Source organism: Ixodes scapularis, unplaced genomic scaffold, assembly GCF_016920785.2.
Source record: "Ixodes scapularis isolate PalLabHiFi unplaced genomic scaffold, ASM1692078v2 PGA_scaffold2__306_contigs__length_199485367, whole genome shotgun sequence".
Taxonomy (NCBI): domain Eukaryota; kingdom Metazoa; phylum Arthropoda; class Arachnida; order Ixodida; family Ixodidae; genus Ixodes; species Ixodes scapularis.
Genome location: NW_024609857.1, coordinates 68,838,283 through 68,862,306, shown reverse-complemented (window position 1 = coordinate 68,862,306; position 24,024 = coordinate 68,838,283). Strand labels below are relative to the sequence as shown.

General features: G+C 47.1%; 1 protein-coding gene across 1 annotated transcript; it reads right to left on the bottom strand.

The window, feature by feature from the left end:
- Positions 1–20,425: 20,425 nt before the first annotated feature.
- LOC120848122 lies at positions 20,426–21,238 on the bottom strand. The gene has a single exon (XM_040220063.3). The coding sequence runs from the start codon at positions 21,236–21,238 to the stop codon at positions 20,426–20,428; it is 813 nt and encodes a 270-aa protein (XP_040075997.2).
- Between the last annotated feature and the right edge of the window lie 2,786 nt (positions 21,239–24,024).

The window sequence follows — 24,024 nt, the reverse complement described above, 5'->3', positions numbered from 1 at the left end:
CAGGACATGATTGCTGTGGCCGCGAGTATATATATATATATATATGTATATAAAAACAGGACGCTACAGTCTCCTTAAGTATGCAGAGAGCTTTGTAATTTGTTTTAAAATTTATTCTAACTCATGAATTCCTAAATAAGAGTATCTATTTTTTATTATATTTGTAGTCATCCGTGATCGCTGTTGACGAGAGTAGGCAGTTGAGGAGTCAACGGAGTTGTTGTAACTATGTTGATCGTAAATGTCATTCAGCCCGAATAACATTTGACTTGCGCATCTGACACTGCCTAAATGATATTTGAGTTAAAGGACCTTAAAGGACACATGCAAAGGGAAAACACTTTTTTTTAAACAGGCTAGATGGAAAAAGAATGGTATAAAATGAATTTACAACAAAGAAAGAAAAAATTCAGAGCTATATTTACGGCGCAAAACAAATTTGTAGTTGGCGCCCGCGGTAGCCCCCGCTGGTCACATGGTAGGTCCGTGCGCCGCCGCGCTGTGTCGCCGCCGCCGCAGAGTCACGTCGCCGCCGTACGCAGAGCGTTGTGCGACGCCGCTTCAACACATTTCACCACACCGCCGTTGCCACCGCCGCACAAGTTGGTCTGCTTCGGGGCGCCGCCGCCGTCATCTGACCGGCGCACAGGTCTATCACGTCTGCTTGTGCTTTTTCAGGAGTTTCCTTTGGGCTCTAAAAGTTACTTATTAATCTTAGTATTTTGTTATACTTCAAACAAAGATGAATAAGTTACTTTTGGAGGCCAAAGGAAGCTTCCGAAAGAGTGCAAGCACCACGTGACAAATAGGGGCCAGTCACTAAATAAATAAAGGCCACTTTTTCGCGGCGCCTCCGGGCTCATACTACAAATTCGTATAGCGCCGTAAATATAGCTCTAAAAATTTTTTTCTTTGTTCTAAAATTGTTTTATGATATCAGCTTTCCATCTAAGCTGTTTAAAAAAAAAATTTTTTTTTCCTTTTCATGTGTCCTTTAGCCCCAAAGGCCTTCAGGATGCCCATCGGGCGGGGGTATAAAGCTGCCTAATAGCTACATTTGCATGAATGCAACTTAGTTGCATCAACTCCAGCCCATGGAAAAAAAGGTTGCATTGCATCTTGAAACGGGGAGGGTTATGGGAAGGAGCTCCTGCAGGAGCTCCTGCAGAGAACATGGCGGCAGCCTATCTTGTTGCCTTGTTGACGGCGGCAAAGGACAAGCACGATCTCGGGTGCACCTCCACAATTTTCTCTCAAGAACAAATGCAAACTTTTCTTGCCATCGTGAATGAGCTGAATATAGCTGAGCTGCTCGGAGAGGGTGACCCTGCCGTGGCCTTGCGCATCAGATGGAGTCCCTAGAGGCTTTGTTGTAAGCAGGAATGGCGTTGGGAGCTCCAAATCCTGATACCGCAGAAGGAGCAGTTCCTACCGCGCTGCTGCTCCTGCTTGCAGTGGAACCTCACGTCCTCATGGTTCGGCCATGATTGCAGTAGCGGTGGTGTCTTGAAGGCGGTTGGAAACAATCTTGCTCCCCAGGGCATGTGCAGTCTTGTTGCCTCTGTTCCAGAGTAGCACAGCCCAGAACCCAGAGCTCTTTCTTGCATTCTATAAGTTCTTGCAGAGCATTGAAGACAGTGGTTGAGATCTTTATGCTCATCAGAAAGGCCGCTGCATGCGAAACACCGGCCAGAAAATATGATTACATGGTTCGGCTAGCGTAGGACTTGATGTGCATTAGCATGAATATTGGCACATCGAATTGGCTCATCGGATCGAGCGCTTTCCGCAAAGCCCGCTAGCCTGCAGCGCAACATCCCCAGCGTTGCGTGCGTACACAATACGCTAGCCCTTCTATTGCATTGTGCGCATGCGCACTCACGACCCGCAATTTCCTTGCGTACGCAAAGCCATAGCGTACGGTCTACTAAAACTGTCTTAGTCGCGGCGTCTCCTATATACCGTTTGACACTCTTGAACGAGGTACTAGTAAGAAACACCCATAAAGAAATCGCTTAAAAGTAAAAATAAGCGCAAACGTCGGAGCGACAACCAACAACAGCAATCGAGTGGAAAGCCATGGACACCCATCAAAAACAAGAAATGAATAAGTAGATTTTTGGCAGTAGCTAGCACCACCTGCCCCATGCACCCTGTTTCAGTTGAAAAACTGAAAAGATAAAATCATTGCTTTATTGGATGCAAATAATACTTAAAAACACTAAAATCATCGGAACCTTGATTTGAAAGGTATGTTGCGGAGAATACTGTTTTTTGTTTTAATACAAAATCTGTCTTCATTTTTTTTAAAAAAATTTGTATTTTTGAACAGAATTATTTTTGCACGTGATTAAACATAATGATGGGCTACTTTAATTCACGGTACGATTGAAGTAGTTTGTGTGCCTACATTTTGTCCCTTTACCTGTTGATATTTGAACCACAATTTACTCCATATCGAAATAAAAGTGCACAGCGAGTTTGATGGGTTTTTCCACCCATTGGAGATAGCACGCCAGCTCGTTGTCCTTGCTTGCTAGTACCTTGAGCATTTCACAGCGATGTGGAACAAAAACAGTTCTAAAGCAGTCCCCTTTGCCAGCGCGGCCAGCGTGCCCCGACGAGCTGCCCCTTTTTGTGCATGCGTGTCTTCATGGCAACCACGTCATCTCTACATGCACTGTATGTCGGCTTCCTAGTCGGTACCTTTTCATTCTCGTAGTTTGGCTACACTTCAAAACAACTATTTGGAGCAGTGGTTCGCAGTTCGAAAACAAACAAATATTGGGGATAACGAGTGCAGACCAGCATTTATTTTTTCCAAAATCTCACAGAAATGTGACAACAAAAAAAATCACACTATCATATTTGTCGAAGCTAGCTGTTTGGCAGATTTGCCAGAGTCGTGCCTAGCGACTCTTGTGATTCTGCCAGAATGCTTTAATGAAATCAATATTCCACAGCAACCTCTTTCTGACGGAAGGCTGGTTTGTTCTCATCATAGTAGACTTTCACACTGACTCAAGGAACTGACACCGAAGAGGGCGGACGATGCCTAATTACGCAATGTGTGTGTTTGAAATTGTAGTGCACTTCACAGAACCTTTACAGGCAATGCAGGATTCAGTCCCACTTTCATTGCGTACCGCTACTATCATTTACCTAGCCGAGACACCGCAGATGAAAATTTCTGGCCAGCTAATGGTTCAAATGTTTCAGTGGGTCAACCGTTCCTGTACATTTGTTGGCGCCTGTTGTTTCGATTGAGAACGGCTGCCAGTGCATATAACTAGCACATGATAGTATATTGTATTACAACTGCGAGTTGAACTAGTTGGTACTTATGCATGTTGGTAAATACGCCTAAAAACACGGACAAAGAAAAAAGCACACAGGACGAGGCGTAACTTGCAACTGAACTTTACTTAAGGAAACACATAAAAAGAATAAAACTGCACATGCGCAAAGATGATGGACTTTCATTGACTACCTGAAAAGTCTGCCGTCACTGTTGAGTGACCGATAAAAGCCTGCTTTTTATCGGATAAGGTAACAGAAGGAGCACTGATACACACATTCGTGCCATGGGTTCTTATCACGAATGCCTCATGTATCTCGCGTTCCAATTTTGTTTTGAATTTTCCCATAATCTTGGTACTATTAAACTCGGCCTGACACTCACACCTATCACCATGTACAGCAAAGTGGCCAGACGGGGATTGCCTGGTGGCGACGGAGTGTTCTCTGATTCTATCATTGATGCACCTCCCTGTCTGGCCAACATAAACTCTACCGCAAAACGGGGACATCGTAAGTGACCCCTAAGGCTCATTGCCGAAACTTGGTGGCATGACGCTTGTTGCACGTCCCCTCCCCATTACCCGGCACACCTGCATTATTTATTCTTTGGCTAAGCTTAGAAAGCTTGTTTGGGGCAGAAAAAACTACAGGAATGCAAAACTTATTCGCCACCTTTTTGAGGTTGTAAGAGACCTTATGTACATAAGGCAGGATAACAGGTCTAACTTCAGGCCTTCCCCTCTCAGCCTTCTCTCCCCCAACAAACCTCTTCAGCTTCTTTACCAACCCTTCAGCAACATCACATAAGACCAGGAAAGGGAACCCCACAGACTGCAATCTGTCTAGCTGCAACTGAAAACTAAAACTCGTCTTGTGAGGGCAAGATTTTTCGAGGAGGCAGCCAGACAACTAGGGGCAATTCCCCTCTTTACTAGCTTTGAATGGGCCGAGTCATATGGAAGCAGCTTTTTCTTTGATTGGGGCTTATACGCCCTACACACATGGTTGCTCTCAAAGAAAAGACCCAAGTCCAAAAATTGCAGATGCCCGGCACTCGCGGTTTCATGCGTAAAAGCCTTCCGCACAACTCTTAAAAATCTCAAGCACTCCAGGGACCATATTATCTTCGTTAGCCTCTACAGGATCTCCGTTTAAAACTAAAAAATCGTCAACGTACCCAAAAACCTTCAGCCTGTAATCTTTACCGACAACTTTTCTATTGCCCTATCACACGAGGCAAGAAAAATATCACACAGTACTGGCACCACCCTCGATTCATTGCATATGCCTCTCTTGATGTTTTGGTGGGCCGCATCTTTCGTAACGCCCGGGCTTTTTGCCCCTGGTTGAGGTCATGCCGGTGAGTTGCTAGGCGTGGAATTTTTCACATGGCGTTCTTGGTGACGTGATTCTCAACGGCCTTCGCCTAGCCTCCGTCGAGGTTGGCTGTCGCTGGGCTGCGAACTTTCCTGCGGTCAGACACACGCTGCTGCTTTGCTCAACATGCACATGCGCACACACTTGACTGGGTCGGCGCAAGCACGAATCGAAGCAGCCCGTGAATGTCCTTCACGGCTGCCCGAACTGTAGTGGGTCGGACTGCCGATCACAACACTGTTGAGGGAGAGATTTCCAGATCACATTGAAAAGTTGACTCTTTTTCAGTGAACAGTCTTTGTTGGAGGTGTTCGTCCCGGATGCCGCAGACGAATCTGTCCCAAAGCATGACACCTTGTGGCAGCATGGTGGGGTTCATTCGTGAAATGAACATTGTGGCTTCTTGTGTCAACACTGATGCTGCAGTCGTCGTTTGTTAGCACTTCGAAATTGCAGTCAGCTGTCAGTCGTTTGAGCACTGCGACGCAGCTGGTGATAGTCTCATCCGGCAGTTGGCCGCGTCCTTAGAAGACATACCGACTGTAAAGCTCAGATGGTCTTGGATGGAGGTACTTCTGAAGGAGTGTCACTAAGTCACCGAAGCTGACCTCATCCGGGGCCTTTGGTGCAACTAACGCACAAGCTATTTCGATGGTTGAGCCACGCAGCGGGAGGAGGAGCGCGTGCTCCTTTTGTTGATTTTTGTTGTCGCTCGCCAAGAAGTAAAAACAGAGTTGTTTGAGCTACAATGCCCAGTTCCTGCCCTAAAATTGCTCGACGATACTTTGTAATCCCCCGGTAGCCGTGGCCTCAACCTCAAAACTACATCCATTCTTCGATCCAACTTCTCGTTGCCCGTGTTGGGGGCTTGCAGCCCCGTGTTAGAGGAATGACTTGAGTCAGGGTTTCCTGAATGAGAGCTTATTTATTGGTCTAAGGAATATGTATGCTTGAGATGGCTCATGTGAGGAAGTCACGGCGGCTCAGCTAAGGATACCCGATGTTCCAAGGTCTCGCAGGGTGCACCGTGGGACAGCTCTATGTCCGTTCCCGCGCTGCACCCGAGCTTCGGTATTTCTCAAGGAGCAGACATAACATCAAGAACTGAAGTAAAACAAGTCCAGCTGTTAACAGGGCGTTTTCCCCAATGAAACTGATATAGAGATCATAACACATATCTCGAAATATTGTGAAAGAGATCCAAGCACAATCTTCATTATGTCTTCCATGAAATCTGTGAATGGAACCAGGAATGTCTTGTTGAATCTGTATGACCACCCCATGTTGATGTGCAAAACTTTCCGCATTTTCCTGAATGTAATACAGAGCCATACTCTGTGCGAGTTTTCATTTTTCCGAAGCCTGGTTGGGTTCTGAGCAATATGCCCTTTGGAAGTCTCAACAGTGTTAGGTGCCTATCAGATCACCTTTTGCACATCCACAACCATTTTTGTTCGTTGAATATTGAATGAGCGTCCAACACCATACTGCATGTTGGATGCTCATCCAATATAAAGGGTGGAATAAAGCATGAATTGGTGAGAGGGGTGCTAGCATTAATCATCAGACATAATGAGCATCACCCATCAAATGTAATGGAGAGGAGCATAGGGTGGTAGCTACATTTTGTAGAGTTTATGCAGAAAGCTCTCAGCAGTAGGAAAGGCACATTATTTTGCGGAGCACAGAAGCAAAATGGCTTTGATTGTAAAACATCAGTATATTTTTATTCATCAAGCTGCTTCAATAACAGGATTTGCTCTTGGGAGTGGTTTGAGCTACAATGTGCACGCAAGAGAATTATAAGGTGGAACAGGTGCACAGCTGTAGTATAGAGTTCCAAACATCTTCATTCAGCATCCAGGTACTTGGTGTATGAGTCGGAAGCGAATTCTTTATGAATTCTTGATGCCACGCAGGCTGGCAGAACTCTTCTGTTGTTGCGCCCTAGCCACTTCCACATCCAGCGCACAAACTGCTTGTATGCCACAAAGCGAAGTCTTTGAAATGAACAAGAACCAGATATTAGTAATTTCACTGTGACATGTATGATTATAAATAGAATTCCGTGTTTTTGGATTTTATTTTTCTTCACATTTGGAAAGTGTTTATCGGAGGTCATTTTTGTTGGATTCCTCATTCTCCAGAATTCAGAGTGTAATTACACAGTGTTTCTTATTAAGAATAAATAGAAATGTCCAAATGTAAACGTATGCTGGACAAAAGAAAAGAAACGCAATTGTATTAGTTAGTATTTTCTTCAGTTGTATTTTGCATTGGTCAGGGGCGAGATAGGTGAACCAGGTTTTGGAGTCATCATCGTCGATAATGACCACATTGGTCTGGGGTGAGACTGAAGCAAATTTTGGAGTCATCATCGACGATGATGACCAATAAGTCATCATCGTCGATATGCACTAAGATAAAATATAAAAGAAAAAAAAAATGGAAAAGCCAATTGCGAGCCCAATGCACATAGACAAGAAACGCCGGCTTGCTGCAAAGTTAGGTGGGCACCAGGTACCTCAAGCTTATACGAACTGGTGCCAAAGTGCAATTGTAGAGCAAAACCTTTTAAAGCGGTGATTCGAGAGTATAAACAGGGAAACATGGTTTACAACCAGACATCGATCGTAAGTTAGAAAGTACCATGTGCAGATAAATAACTCCCCACAAAAAGTAAGTTACAAGGTAAATAGTGAATTGGTAGAAAATCTATGAGCAGCAAATGCACGCTAAATACAGGTGTGTGACCGATTCATCCGATTGTTCACGCACTGGAAGCACGTGTGGGATAACCGAAAGTACTCACGGCGACGGCATTGTCCATTTTGACGAGAAGGTTTCGGACACGAACGAACAATTACACAATGGAGGTGCTCAATAGCACTTCATACCTGCCAACTCTCCCGAATCGTCCAGGAGCCTCCCGAATTTCGATCACATCTCCCGATTGTACGGACGCGACCTCAAATCTCTCGAAAAATATCCGCTGTAATTTTTTAGATTTTTTTATGACGTTTTTTTTTGCTATAATTATCACGCATGTGTCATTGCGAGTTACTCAAGAGTAGGATTAGGTTACTCCGGCGGGTTATCACGTGACAACTCGGAGCAGTAGCGTAAAACGATGGAAGATTTTCACACGCCAAGGTACGAAACCTCTACTCCTACTACGGCTTATATGATCATGGGTGTGCCAGGCTTAAGATGGCTTTGTCAGGTCGTCGAGTGAGGTGCAGAACGCCGAACTCCTCTTCGTGTTTCCCCGATTTTAGTTGGAACCACTGATTTGTTGGAACGATCGATGGCACTTTCAAAAGCCAAGAAGTACTTGCAAGTACTTCTGAGATCATACACGACTAAGTTTCCGTGCTTTGTCGCTTCGGGGAAAGCTGACGAGTATGGATTCTGTAACATGTGCGCCTGTGATGTGTGAGCGTTTCACAAGGCGGCAAGCTTGACATCAAGATGCACATCGCTTCACGAAAGCATCGGAACCATGCTCGTGCCTTAGAAGGGCGGGGCACCACCGGCAGTTTACTCCAAAATAACTGCGAAGACAGTGTGATTTGCGCAGAGTGTCCCTTCACGAGGTTTCTTGTCAAACTAAAAAAAATAAATAAAAATAATGTTTCAACCCCCCCCCCCCCGCCCCCCCTCGGCGGTCCGAATTTTTATGTTGCTGGGTTGGCAGGTATGGCACCTTCAAGAAGAGGTTTACTCTCGAAATGAAAGAAATGCATGCTAATCTTGATAGCCTGTGCTCGTGGCCAGACAGCAAGACCGCGTGACAGTGCACCGGTGGCATGCAGTCACAAATGACAGCGGAAAATAGTAGGAAAATCGGGAAGCGACCACATATCAGAGGTAGAGAAGGGTACTGCAGCTGAAATCTTCGAATCCGGCGGCTGCTTGCGCCACCTTGTACCTGTGCCGTGTACTTTACTATGATGAGATGGAATGATGCCAACCAAGCTCTCATTTCCCGCTAAATCTAGCGTCGCCGCAGACATTTTTTTTTAAAGTTTTTGATTTACTTTGGCGCAGTGTGGTGCAATTTCGAAATTTCGCGTTTTTGGCGCTACTAGGCGCAGAAAATTGGGTTTGTATCAAAATGGCGCAATTGGCACAGATGTCACACCCCTGATTGGTGCCATTACTACTGACAATACTATTCCATCCATCTACCGCGAAAGGTAGAGTGGTAAAGAATGTAATAGAGAGGTTGCAAGTGTCCCTCTTCCCCGCTTTATGCAATTTCTATGGTCCATAGCTTTCACTGTTACGAAACCACAACCTCTCCTTCCTCTAAAGTAGAAATAATATGAGCCAAGCTGGAAACATAAACAGTGACTTTTGTCGTGACCGAAAAGTACAACGACCTGTTGTCCTGACCGAAATTTTAAACATAAGTGGGTTGGCATTTTCGCAGGACCATTGACTTTGTGCATTGATCAAACCATTAATTGTCAAATACTTCCGTGTGTCTGGGGTGGGGAGCGGGGAGGGGGAGGGGAGGGGAGGGGAGGGGAGGGGAGGGGAGGGGAGGGGGGAGATTGGCACATCGAAATTTTGAGTTTATTGCTTAAATCTGAAATCACAAAAATTTTACCAGCAGGTATTTTTCGGATTTATCGGAAAACACTGAACCCTAATTATAAAGTAGAAGTCGGGATTCATGCTCCCATGGGTATGAATCTGGACTACGCAAGTCCAAGAATATGAAGTCGAGACACATTCAAGGTTGAAAAATGCAATGAGATTTAGTCATCAGATTTCGACGGGAACTGGAGGACCACAGAGATGTGCTGGCTTAAAAACAGTAAATTACTGGGAGTCATACAGCATTAGGTATGTGTCTTATTGTACTGTGTATGTAAAATTAAATGCATGTAATAAACTACATTTTGTTTCAAAGCTGTCTGTTCCATCATCCATCAAGTGCAATAAATATGGTCCCAGCAGTTGGGACTAGATACCAAAGTTTCAGAATGTGGCAATATCCAATTAAAAGGTATAAGTGATTTTCAGAAATTTTCGAGAAAATTGTAAAAGGTCGAAATTGGCACTATATGAAAAATGCTACATGCTGGAAAGTCTGCCTTCGGTAATGCAGAGCTTTTTGGCAATGCAAAACTATGGTTTGTTTTTATTACCAAACGCCCTACACTATGAACACATGTTCACAATTTTTGTCGGCCCCCAGGTTTTGCAATTCCTACAACAAGATAAATGGGCCACTGGTATATTTAGAGAATATAAAGTAAGTTCTGACATCTTAAATGGAAAGGGAAGCTGGACTGGGGACTTCATGGCTGTATACATTGCTTGAGTTCAAGAATTAATTTTGGAAGAACATACTAGTGGTTTTCGTGAATGTGTTGCTGTGACCATTCAATCCTGCACTGGTGACCACACCGGCTAAGAACCTCAAAAGGGGAAAAAAGGCAGGCGTCAGCTGTTCCATGAGGGTAACTCGGATGTAAGCAAAAACTACAGATTGCGTGCTTGTTTACAGATATTCGCAATGTCAGTACTTTGCACGACATAATTACTGCAGACACCGACCGAGCAATTGTTTAGCTATGGACTGGCGTCAGGAAGATTCCAGTCCTTCAGCTGTATGAAGGGGCTCAAAACCTGCGATCGTGTGTGCAAGCCAGCGGTGTAGAGTGCAGCTAGCATGGCGGCCAGCAACAGCTGTCTTCAAAACAATTACAGACCACATATGCATGTCTGTTCGCCTGGTGCCGGTTGCAGACCTGCTTCGTCCAGAGTTCAGTGAGCTACCCTCAGCACAGCATGCTGGAGGGAGATTATGGCAAAGTCCATGTGCTCTGTAACACACCCCTCCGGCTGAGTCGCAACCGTGGGCGGACTATCGCGGCAGCAGAAGCACTCCCTCCACGTCGGCATGACGCTGCACCACTTACAGGAGCACTTGTGATTAGAACAAAATAGACGTTAGGCAAATACTAGCTCAAAATAGCCTAGCGAATTTGAGAAATGTGACGCACACATCTTACCATGCTGTCGACGAAAGCTGCCACCCGTCTAGGTCGGGGCTGTCGACGAAAGCCGCCACCCGTCTGGGTCGGCACTTGGGTGAGGCGGAGCTGTCGAGTCCTCGGGGGAGAATTGCTGTTCTCTATGCCGTTTTGGAGGCGTGCTCGCGTACGCCACAAGTCCAACTGACTTGCTATACGCAAGCGTCTTGCGCTCGACGTCGCTCAGGCCGTCCACCCATGCCGCCATGTTGGTCGGGAATCGACGGGAGGGCGGGAGAGCGGCGAACGCTGGGGAAACGGAAGCCAGAAGAACCCAACCGGAAACCAACACCACTCCGAATGACGTCACAGTCGAAGATGGTGCCACTTCAATGTTGAGTTGAGGGGTGCCAGAGATGTCAATTTCTTTAATTTTTTTAATGAAAACTAGGGCAAGCAGGAAAGAATAGTTTTCGGTTCTTCGTTTTATATGTAGCCGGGATCAACTCCTGCATTTAATTAGCCAAAATCCACAAATTGTTGCACTGCCCCTTAACTAAAAAAATTATTTTTTATTTGTACAATTTTTATTTTCTTCTTTGAAGACGAAGAGCTTAGGGGCTGCTGCTGTTCCACATGCTTTCAGTCGCCCTTGAAGAAGAAATCAAGTTGGTTTCGAAATGTCTGGTTTCCTTTCGAGATTTGGTTGGAGCTTAATTTTTCGGACTTTAATTCTCACCCAGCCTGTCAGATTTCTGCCGAATATGTTTACCGTATTTGCACGATTCTAACGCGCACGTCTCTTTGACTCCCGAATATTCGAAAAATAATGTGATGCCGATTCTAACGCGCAAGTAAGAAAAAGTCAAGGCTGAGCAACACATACCTGATAAGAAGTATTTATACAGCACAAAAAAGAATACCAATTGACAGACTAGTCGTCGTCAGAGTCCGACGAGAGGTCCTTGTCACTTTCCACGAACCACAGGCAGTCGTCTTCGGTTCCGTCTAAGGCGTTGGAGATGCCGCACTTCTTGAATGAGTGGGCGACCATTGCCTGGGGAAGTGCCTTCCACGCGTCGAGCACCCACTTGGCGAGGTCGTTGAGCGCCGCTCTTTTGAGACGTCCTGCTGGCGTCAGAGCGTGCTCGCCGTCGATGAGCCACTCGTTGTAGGCAGCCCGGACGCGATTCTTTATTGGCTTGTTGAGGCCAATAATGACATCTCAACTCCAGTGGCTGGAGTTGAGATGTCATTTCGCCTGGAATGACAACGAGATCGGTGCGGCACACCGCGAGCTTGTCCTTCACACGCTGGGTGATGTGACACCTGAAAGAGTCCAACACTAGCATAGACCGCACGGCTAGGTCAGCTCCTGGCCTCTTCCTCCAGACGGAGTCAATCCAATCGACCATCAGGTCCGTGTCCATCCACCCTTTCGGGTGCACTCGGACGATCACATTCGCGGGGAATGCCACGTTTGCCGGCAAAGTCTTCCTGTTGAAGATCAAATATGGGTCCAGCTTGTGTCCGTCAGCCGTGCAACAGAGCATCGCTGTCACCGTTTTTCTTGTTGCCGGATGTCAGTATCCTCACTTGCGTAGCGCCTTTCGTCTCCACCGTGTAATTTGGATGGCATGTCAAAAAACATGGGCGTTTGGTCTGCGTTGCCGATTTGCCCAGCGATGTAGTTTGTGCGGCGAAGCATAATCACAAACCGCTGGAATGCCACCAGCTTCTCCTTGTAAGCTTCAGGGAGCTTCTGGTAGATGCTGGTTCTTCGCCTCAACGAAAATCCCTTCCGCTTCATAAACTTCGTGATCCAGCTCCGGCTTTCTTTGAAGCTGGTCCGTGGGATCCTGAAGCTCAAAGCCAGTTGAAGGGCTTTCACCTTGATGATGTCGGAAGATACGGGCAGCTGATTTGTGCGCAGTTTCTTGACGAAGTCAGAAAGCGCGCTCTCCAGTTCAGGGAAACGTCCTCGCTGAGGGCCATTAAAACCCTTCCTGGTGGCAAAAATGCGGTTTCTCTGTTTCTGCCACTCGCGAACACACGTCTCGGGGACCACCAAGACACGGGACTCCGCTCGATTTCGCTCTTTTTCGTCAAGCAGAATCACTTTTTGTTTGAACGAAGCCTCGTAGCGAAACCGCTTCTGCTTCTCCATTTTGAAGTTCGACAACGACAAAAGCAAAATGGCGAAGCAAGTGAAGGAAGAAAACATGTGACGACGTATGGATTGGATTGGATTTAGAGCTTACACAATCCAGTGAAAGCCCAGCGATCCAGTGTCCATTACGATGCGGGTAGCCATCTGACGCCGAGTTTGTTTTTCCACTTTTTTTTTTCGGTTTCGATTGTAACGCGCTTGCAATTTAGAGGACAATTTTTTCGGAAAAAAAGTGCGCGTTAGAATTGTGCAAATATGGTACTTTCAGATCTTCTCGTTAATTGGCTATGGGTCCAGACAATTTGGTGCGCTTGTATTAAATCTTCTGAAAAAAAAAAAATTTGAATCTGAATTTGATAGTAGTAGCAAAAGTTAAAAGAAAGAAGGATGCTTACTGCATTGACTATAGGGTACTACAGTGGAACCCGTTTATAACGAACTCTGTAAAACACTACTTCTAGTTCGATATATCAAGTAGTTTATGAAGATATTTGTGTATTATGAATCAGTTATACACGGGTTTCTAGACATCAAACAGCAAAAAACAAAATGACACTTACCGTTCAAGAAATGAATTTATTGGGAACAATAACATATTCACATTTGCTGTTGGCATCTGGCCGTTTGCAGGCTTGGTTTTCGATGGTCGACTTGTTCTTTAGGATCATGTTCAATGGCGATCTTGAAGGTTGCAGCCACGTCCGATTTTTTCTCGCCGTGCTCGACATGACGAACAACATCGACCTTGTCAGGAAGCGGCAGCACTTGCTGCTGCTTCGTCGTCATTATTCCAGCGCACTGCGCGCACAACTGGCACAACCGTGCCGAACAATCACAAGTGGCAAAGACGACGTACGACGTGCTTGCGCAACGACACGCTATAGGCCCTGGATGTGAGAAGGATGGCATGGCCACGGTGCTCAGATCGCCAGCTCCGTTTGCAGCTGTTCGCTTGCTACCAGGGTCGAAGGAAGTGAGCTCTCTTTTTCTCTTTTCCTCGTTCGTTCATGCGAGGCAAGGAGCAGGCGAACCGGTTCTGCATTGCAAGGAAGCCAGACTCCTCTGCGGGTGCTGAGATTTGCTCCATTTTTCTGATATTCGCGAGCTCCGGGAGTTTGATATACCCAATGTCCGGTTCGTTATGCGAGATATATTTTGCATAGATATCGATCAGAGATTTTTCCGTGTTCGAAACAGCAAATGATTCACTGTGTCAGAGTTCGTTATAATTGGGTTTCACTGTGTACTCAACCTGTGTAGCAGTGGCAAGCGAGTTGCAATGCTGTGCAATTAGTGTTATTCTTACTGGGTAAAGAAGAGCAGAGCTCAACAGGCCCGTGAAAATTAGCATCGGGCCGGGCTGGGCCGGCTGTCAGAAATAGATAACGGGCCGTAGGCGAGCCCAGGCCCATGAGACAGTGGGTCGGGCTGGGCCGGGCTTCTAAACATTGTCCCGTGCAGACCTCTACAAGGCAGTACCCAACAAGCAATCGTTGAACTCCGGAAGATTCCAGGTTTGATCGTAGTTTTTGCACTATGTTCAGTTTAAGGGAGGGAAAAGTGTTGTGTCGTGTCATCACGCCACTGACAATTGATATAGCCAATATTGCGCATGTGCTTCAATGTGATTAAAAGGGCATCCCGCATGCTATCGAGCGTTCATCTCGCTGGAGCTACGGTATCGTAAACATGGTTTAATAAATGTCGCTGCCTTCCAGAAACCTACCTGCTCTTTCATGGATGTTTGTACATAAGATTTGTGAAATAAAAGGTATACAGCCAAAAATAACACCAGATCAGTAAATTATGATGGACACTATGCGCACAAGGAGACAGGCAGGTATCAATGCCTGAAAGATCAGAGAAAAGACAAAATTCAAGCAGATGGAAGCATGAGTGCACTAGTGGCAATGAGAAGGAACCTTGCAAAAGTATTCGCAACTAAAAGCTGAGGCACCCCGCATCTCATCCCAGTCGTCTTGACTTGGTGCAACCATGGCTTTAAACAAAGCGCTGGCGGGCTACCATTGCTGCCGTCGCTCGACGTGGAGTGGGTTTGGCAGACACGTCGCCATGTGGGAGGCCAGTGCACCTATGAGCTGCTGGAACGGGCTTATGGGTCGGCACGTACGGGGCCCACCTCCTGCTGCAGGAACAAAACGATATCACAAGATCATCCATGTACTATGCTAAACAGAATACAACAAACAGCAAAAACAACAAAATTTGCAGCAACTTGGGCGGTAAATTTGGTGTTCAGCACTAAACTAGGAGTGTAATGCAGAAAAGCAGCAATGTTCTGTTTACACCACTGCTTCGTGCTAGGTACTACCTTCACGCAGCAGTGAAAGTAAATGCTATAGAGGTTCAACGCATTTATTGACGACAGCCTTTTTATGGATATGCGCAGGTTTTCAAAGATGTAGCTTACTAAGCACCCAAATCAAATTTACAGGTCTGAAATTGACAGGGTCTTCGAGAGACATCTATTGCCTATAAAAACAACACAAGAAAACATGCTCTCGTGTTGTCCAAAATCACAAGAAGCCGTTACAGCACTTTTGGTGAAAGTTTGCCAGTGGTCGTGGTGTGCACACTCGTTCACTATCGTAGCTTTACCAAACTGTTATTTCTAAAAATTGTCTATTCTTTACCTGCCCGCTTCGACCTGGCTAAGGCATTGAACTGGCGTGCAGTCATGTATCACTACTGCGTGATGCACGTTAATGACCCCCAGTTCAAAAACATGCACCAGTTTGAGTGGCAAGGTAGCTTTTTTGAGAAGATTTGCAGCGTCGGTAGAAATCTGCTCCCCCACTCCAGCAGACAGGTACAGCACGACTGATCATCCCACTCTGATCACACACTGCATTATTTTGACCAAATATATGAATGGTTTACTCACCCGTGGCGTGTATATCCCGCTTTTCGTGTGATGACATATTCCACCTGGATTTTTCATTCTCCTAACATTTTTTTAGTTGTTTAACGTCCTGTGGATGGACATACGACTGTCAGCTATACTCGATGCAGAGTTTGTCCCACGCTTCGGTTTTAGCCTTCTTGGAGCTTTCGTTGGTTTTACGATTTTTAAGCTTAAGGATGTGTTTCTTGACTAAACTATTCAGCAGCCCTTTCTTTGTCTAGAAGACAAACTGCCCCTCCGTGGCATCTCCTCTGCTGCTTCGTCTATCACTGTGCCATGCTGCGAGCAGTCGTATAACTACTCTTCAACCTTGAGCACCGATCGAAGACAACCTTGAGCACGGATCGAAGACGACGAACAATGACACCACGTGTTCAGATCCAGACAGACCGCACGTGAACATGTAGACGGACGCTGTCCTGCGGGGCTGCCATGCGTGCGTTGCCAGACTGGAAAGCGCTGTAGTGTCTTTTCTTAATGCCAAAGGAAACAACCAGGTAATGAACCAAAGTGATTAACTTTATTTCACATAACGTAAGCCTCGTGCGTCTGTCTTCTACGCACCGCCTTTGGGGCTCTTTACCAACGCATACCAGAGAGCGGGGATGTGGCGCCATCTGGTTTACTTGTTCGACACCACATTTCCTCTCTTGCTTTTAAAAATAAACTTCTCAGTGAAACTCCACTGCATAGTCCTTCAACTGGGGCGGCATTACATTCCTGGTTGATCGGACTGGCAGCTGTCTTCGCGGTGCTTGAGTGACCCGGCTGTTGGTGTTTTCCTGTATTGTCTGGATATACCAGGGCTTGAGGTGCAGTCCTTTCTACCAGCTTCTCTGCGTTCAGTGTGATCGGCAAGTAAAGGGGTGCTCTGATTTCGCTGCGTATCAGTCAATTGTAGTGGCCCAGACGTTTTTCTTGTTTACAACACATTTGTGGAAGCGTGCACATACAAGTCGAAAGCGTTGTAGAGGAAATTTCGGCCGCTGCAATGCTTGAACTTGGTCATTCTGTCACGTCCGGTTTTTGTACATTCTGTAGTGTCCTTGGAAGATGGGCCCCGCGATCGACGGCGTCAACAGAATGTAGAGATATTACTCACGGGCGCGCAAATTTTTCCTGCCTATGCATCAAAGGAACTGCTGTTGCCTGGCCCCTCCAAATTTCTGGTGAGGTTCAGGTAGCGTATTGCATACATTTTGGCAGGTATGATTTTCTGTCATGCTGTGCTTACATGCTGAGAATCTGCTTTTTGCCAAAATATGGGTGCCGTATTTTGTAGAGCTTGGCTTTTTCGCGAAAAGTTGTTTTCCCTTTCCTTTAATATTGCTTGCAATCTACCACATAGTCAAGCTTGTCTTACCTTTCCAGTTGCAAAGGCAGCCTACAATTACATTCATGTAGAAAATCGACACATTTTTGGAACATATAATTCAATTGGCAAAAAGGTACTATAACTGGTAACCTTTATAATAATTGTTTATTTCTTCAGTGCCCCAGGACCACCGACGTGAATTCACACTGTCACCGAGACCTTGTGTAGCATCACTAGCACAAGGTTCAGTGCGTGCAAGTTCACTGTTGCTTCATCTTTTGATTCAGAGTCTGTTGTATCCTGACTGATGCTGAGTAAAGTTCCTAGATAAAAGACACACTTCGTATTTCTTAAAGTAGCAACATTCTCTGAAGTGCCGACTGCATGATGGTGCAGATTTTAGGAAGCAAATGGTGGCGCAATGTATTAATACACTGAAAGGCACCATTTCGTTCCAACAAGAGGTGCTTCGTCATGCATATTTAAATGAATATATCAAGACCTTAATGCCGAGCACCCTGCAGCGCCCTCTCATGGTCCATGCCTGCTTCAAGCATGCCTTTTCAATGTGTCTCTTTTCGTTGCAAAACTGGTGGGGCATGGTCAAAAATCAGTAGCTAGAAACTGCCCCTCCTGATAAAACTGGAATGTTGCTTGAGCCCGCTCTAGCAACACTGGGCTGTTGTCTTGTGTTCGGTGCCAGTGTCTTCTTCAGAGACTGGCCTTTTGCCAGTTTAGTTCGGTTTTTGCTGTCCTGAGACCCTGCCGTTGGAGTGCCGTGCTTTCTTCTGTGCGCCGCATTGTAGAGCTAAGACAGCCGTGAGTCAAAAGAAGCTTGCACAGTCAGCAGCTCATTGAAGGCGACCCTGCCTGGTTTCATGGGTTTCTTCGAGACGGCGAGCTTTCCTTTGAATGCTGAGCATGCTTGCTTGCGGCGATGAGACGGGCGGTGGCGTCATCCCAAGTCGAGAGTTGTTGAATGCAGTGAATGTTCTCTAGCCACACGTTGACATTTGCTTCGGCGAGCCCTTGAACTGTGGGAGGGACGAAGAGAGGTCTCAGGTGTTTTAACTGTCATTGACAGGCATGGAAGCTGCTGTAACAAAACCATAAGGTTTTGTAATATGATGGGATCCAACGTCAAGGTGCCAATGGCAGGTGCCGACGCTTGGCCCAGGCTCAGTCGTGTGGCGACTCACCACTGCAGTATGTCACAACCCATGTCTTCGTCATCCGAGCTGTCTGTGCTAGAGTCTCCATCGGTCTTAATTATGAACCTATCGATGATGTCCATAAGTTCGTCATTTATCCACATTTGCTCTTCCACTCTGGTGACATGATGTACATAGCTTGGGCAGTTCTTAGCAGTCACTTGCTGGAGAGCGACTGGGGTCAATGCTTCCACATCCGCAAGCTTGAAGGTGACGTTCTGGCTTGCGATATAGCCCTTAATTTGACTCCACACTAGCTCAGTTAGATTGAGGTCACAGTGGTAAGGCGGCAGACGGAGAACCACGTGTCCATGCTGCTCTGCTATTGTGTCCACGCGACATTTCTCCAGTTCCGGCCCTTTAGCTCTCCATTTTCACAAGGTTCAGCAGCTCTACTTTCAGCATTGTAGAGTCCCAAGTAACTGCATGCAGCGTCAGTCAGCCTTGCACATCCTCCTTCAGCGTGCTGCTCGGAGAGGCATAGACCTTGACGGAGTGACTAGAAGCGTTGTCCATGACAACCATGCTGTGGGCCTTGATGTTGGGCAACAAATTTTCTGTGAACCACTTCTCGAATCGCTTGCTGTCCATTTTTTGGTGATAGTCACTGGTGCCCTTCTTGGCCGAGAACACTTCAGCTGCGCCTTGCACGAAGCCCTCTTCACTGCCAGCGTGTAGGATGATGACACGGCCTCTGTTCCTGGATGGATTCCCGAGTCCAAGACTGAGGCCTCTATTGTAGGTGTCTCTTGGTGCCTTCACGGTTGTATCTTTCCACACTTTGGAGCGAGTTTGCCCTGCATTTGCCCGTGTTTCATCCAGGAAATAGATGAGCCGCTCTTCTGCTCTGTATGCTTTGATTGCCCACAAGTACCTTGCACGCCACAGAATAAGGTCTGTTCGCTCCAGCAGGGTGGAGTTCCGACCTGGCTTCTTGGAACGAAAGCCTAGGTTCTGCAGTGCTCTCCACAGAGTAGATCGGCTGACCTTGGTGAAAGAAGCATCGCCGTGGACATCCTCCTTGACCTGCGTAAGGAATTAGAAAAACAAAAGTCACAGTGTGCAATTTTGACAACAAACTTAGGTTGGTCTGATTAGGAAACATTTGGACATGAGATACACCTTCATGTCTACCTGACTTTAAAGACAAACTTAAACGCTGTTTTTCAGCGTGCATAAATAAACTGCATCACAGAAAGTCGGAAGTATTCTAGAATATGATGCCTCCGTTGATGACAGGATGCAAAAGCTTGAGGACATGACGTTACCTGTATCAAAAGCTACAAGATAGAAGCACCTATGAGGGGCCCCGACCTTAAAAAGGAACAGGCTGAACATGTCTTGTTTGCGTCACATCACGCAAATTGTGCCACCAGTAGCAGTTGCAAATAAATTGCTGCAAAATGAGCCCTCGCTTTTAAAATCGAAGTGAGGGCTAATTTCACAGCAGTTCTGTTGTCCCACTTGCTCTATTTGTGCATTGTGATGCAAAATGCGTTCCGTTTGTTTCTTTCCATGGTCGGAATCTTTAATGGATACTTGTTCTCCAACTTTTGCACCCTGTCACCTCTGGCATATTTTCAGCTTTCTGCAATCTTGTTTATTTATGCAAACTGAAAGAAAGCATTTCTGTTTCTCATTCTGGTTATGTACGTAGAGGACTATTGAGAGGCAAAACCAAATTTTACGGGGTTCAGCATTGAGCCGATAACGAAACGTTGCCTACATAAAACTTAAGGAAGAATCCTTCTTACACCACTTTTTTTTAATTCTTCTGGTTCAGTGCACTCATTCATATCATTTTCGGCTACATTGTTATGCTCCGTTTGACCACAAGTAAGAGCGGAGTGAATGCTACGGGCATGAGCATGCAGTCTGGAACATAGCTTGCACTGCACGAGCGCGTGTCCGAGCAAACCCACGGTGCGCGGTCTCATATTTCTAACTTTGGCTTCGCTTGTATGCTTGTAATAATAATAATATCTTTATTCAACCCTGGAGGGTTGCGGCACCACAGAAAGGCCATTGGCCCATACCTGAGGCCTGTGGTGCCGCACTACTACATATTGTGAAAGAAGAAACAAATAAATAAATAAATATGACAATGAAGCATGCAACGTTTTTTTCCATGGAAGATCACTGCTGAAGGAAGTCCGATGCCTCCTTGCACCAGGCTTTAAGGTCCTCCTTCTCCTGGGGTGGACAGTCGGTCAGCGTCTTTGGCAGCGAGCGCCAGAGGGTTACACACTTCACCAAGACAGAGTTCTGGTGACGCACAGTGCGACCGAACAGTGGCTGTAGCCCACCAGATCTAGTAAGGCGCAAGCTTTTAACCAGCGGGAGCTCCTGATGTCTTGGGAGGAGGCTGTCAGCAAGGAGCCGGAGTGATGCAACCTGCCGGCGAAGTGCTAGGGGGTTCCACCCCACCATCCTCAGAAGTTCTTGCGTGGACAGGTCGCGGTAATGTGGCAGTCCAGGGGAAGCCTGGCACCGCAAGACTGTGTAGGCGGCACGCCGCTGCACACTCTCGAGGGACGCTTTCAGTGAATTCTGGTAAGGGTCCCAAACTGAAGCACAATACTCGAGTTGTGGGAGCACTAGAGCAGTGTACAGGTCCCGCAATGCACTGGCGCCAGCTCCTCGGGTGACTCGACGCACAAATCCGAGCATCCGGCGGGCTTTTGAGGTCATCTCCCCAATGTGCGGCGAAAAGGTTAATTTTGAATCTACTGTCACACCAAGAAGTCTTGTACGGTTAGTGGCGGGGAGTTCCTCTCCGTTCAGCTGGAAGCTGTGCTGTCTGGTGTTATGGCTTCTTGATGTGGTAATGAGGGTTGATGAGCATTTGTTAATGTTCAGGGGGAGCTTGTTTGCCACAGACCAATCATGGACGGTGTTGAGGTCGTCCTGAAGTTGCTGATACTGGGAGGGATTCTGGACTGGGTGCATAATTGTCAAATCATCTGCATACAAAAGGGGTGTGCACTGCAGGGAAGACGTCACATCGTTGATAAAAATGCTGAACAAAGTCGGCCCAAGAACACTTCCTTGAGGAATTCCCGACATGACTTGTTTGGGGCTCGACACTGCGCCCCGGAAAACAACTCTCTGGGAGCGATTTCGCAGAAAGTCACAAAACCAATTCTCAAGGCAGCCTGTAATGCCCATCTCGGATAGCCTGCGGCGCAGCATGTTGTGATCCACCCTATCAAAAGCTTGCTTAAAGTCAAGCTGCAAGAGTTGACAGGGGATGCGGTTGTCGAGGTGAGAGCTTAGGGTGTGAACTGTTTCGGCCAGTGCTAACTCACAGCTACGACCGGGCCTAAAGCCGTACTGACAGGGTGAGAGCAGCCCATACTGCTCTAGGTGTTCAAGGAGCCTTTTATTAAGAATCCGCTCCATTGTCCTGCAAACCACAGACGTAGACGAAATGGGCCTGTATGATGCAACAGATGAGGTCGGGGACCCATTTCCTTTGTGCACTGGTGTGACACGGGCAAGTTTCCATTGGGAGGGGGGCAGGAAGTTTGCGAACAGCCGTGCGAGGACAGTGCTGAGACGCTCGGAGCAGGCCTTCAACAGCATTGGATGCACTGCATCTGGGCCTGCACCCTGGGAGGGCTTGAGGTGTCTCAATGCCTCAGCAACATCGCCCACCCCTATGTCTATGTGGCCGAGCGGTACTAGACCCGGGGGTGTGCGAGTGTCGACGGCACTGGGAGTGTCAGGGACAGTCCATGCTGTGGAGAACTGGGCACTGAAGAGTTCTGCAACAGTTTTGGGACTCTCCACAATGGTCCCATCGACCGTGAACTCTGGCGAGGACGACGACTTCCTCCGATGGTTAACATATCACCAGAACAGTTTCGGTGATCGGGCTGCCTTCTAGGCAATGGTCTCCACGTAAGACCTGTGCGAGGTGTAGATTTCTTTCTTTAAATCTCTCTGGGCTTGCCATGCCATACTGAGGTGGCGCGGGTGGTTAGTTTTCTTTGCCCGTCTGAAGAGTTTGCGCTTCTTTCGAGCAAGCTGAGTGATGCTCTCTGTTATCCAGGGAGACCTCCGCCGTCCAGTGCTGTTCTTGACGGGGACACATTCCTTTTCTATTGCGCTTATGAGGTCGAGCCAGATATCATACGAGTCACTTGCCGACGGCTCGTTTATGGCAATTATCCATGGAGCGAGATGCACAAGATTGGTGAGGTGGGCGACATCCATCTGAGAGAATAACTTGACCCTTCTTGCATACCGTCCAAACTTGGGAAGCGACAGGAGGCTCTCCAGATGTATAGCTTTGTGGTCAGACCCATCGAGGCTGGGCTCCAGGGAACAGGTGGAGATGAGGGCCGGGTTCGTGGTCAAGACCAGATCCAGAAAAGAGGCATTCTTTGCACTCGAGTAGTACGATGGCTCGTCACAAAGCTGAACAAGTCCATTTGATTCCATCATGTCCAGGAGTGTGTCATCATCTGGTGCCAACGGGACGGGGGCTGTTATGTCTGTCCAGTCGATGTGGGCATTAAAATCACCAAGTATGCAAACATTTAAATAGGAGCTTACGGCGACACGCTCCAGAGCATCATTAAGCAGGTGATAGGCCGCAACTCGGGTAGATGGAGGACAGTACACGCAGCCGAAGAGCACCTTCCCTCGTTTGTGGGCAATTTCAATGAAGAGAGCCTCAAGGCCAGCAACTTCAAGGTCCTGACGCCTCCGGCAGATCAAGTGTCGAGGGACAACAAACATAACTCCACCGCCACTACGACTTGCACGGTCCTTCCGGTGTACTACATGTCGAGCAGTGTCAACAAGTAACCCATCTGGCACTGAGGGGTCGAGCCACGTCTCGCAGAGAGCAAACACTGTATCTCCAGAGGATTCAACGAGCGCTTGAAAATCGAGCAGTTTGTTCTTAACAGAACGGACGTTCGAAAACCATACCGCAAGGTTGGCTTGAGCCTGCCCATGCGGCGTGGCGTTGGCAATCACTGGATCGCGGGTCGGGTCAGAGCCCCGAGATGCAGGCGTAGGGCATGTGGGGAACAGCTCATCGTCAAAAGTTGGGAGTTGGCACGCACCACAATACCATTCCTCCTCCGACGACGACAGCCGTCTGTAGGAGTGCAGGGAGAGCAGTTCGCACTTTCGGTGGAGCCAGGAGTCACACTTATCACACTGCAATGCAATGCACAGCAATGCACTGCAATGCTGCACTGCAATGCAATGCACAGCAATGCACTGCAATGCACAGCACACGGTCCCTGAGCCTGAATGACACGCAGCAAACTCCTGAAATACTCAATGAGGAACGCTTCTTACTTTCAGTAGAGGAGGGCCCTCGTTCTTGTAAAAGTAGCCGTGAATGATGCCTCAATGTGCATGAAGATGAAATGAATCCAGAGCTTCTGGAATTGCCGGAGACATTCTCTTCTTGGGCCGCTTCAGGGATGTCAGCAAACATGCACCGTCAGATTTTGTTGGCTTCAACAGAGCGCCAAGAAAGCCTGCTTCCATGTGAAGATCGTTGACTGTCCAACACCTGTCAGTACGAAGGTTCGTTTGACAACTTCGCGGTATGATGCAGCCGGAGTCTCCTGCTGAATTCGAAAGTAGACATTCATCACGACCTCTTGTGCCTGATGCCCAAACGTGCCTTTGTGAAGGAATGTTTTGAAGCTACTCGGCTATTACGGAACGAAATCGCAGAAAAACCGGGCGCTGCAGCCGTGTTGCCA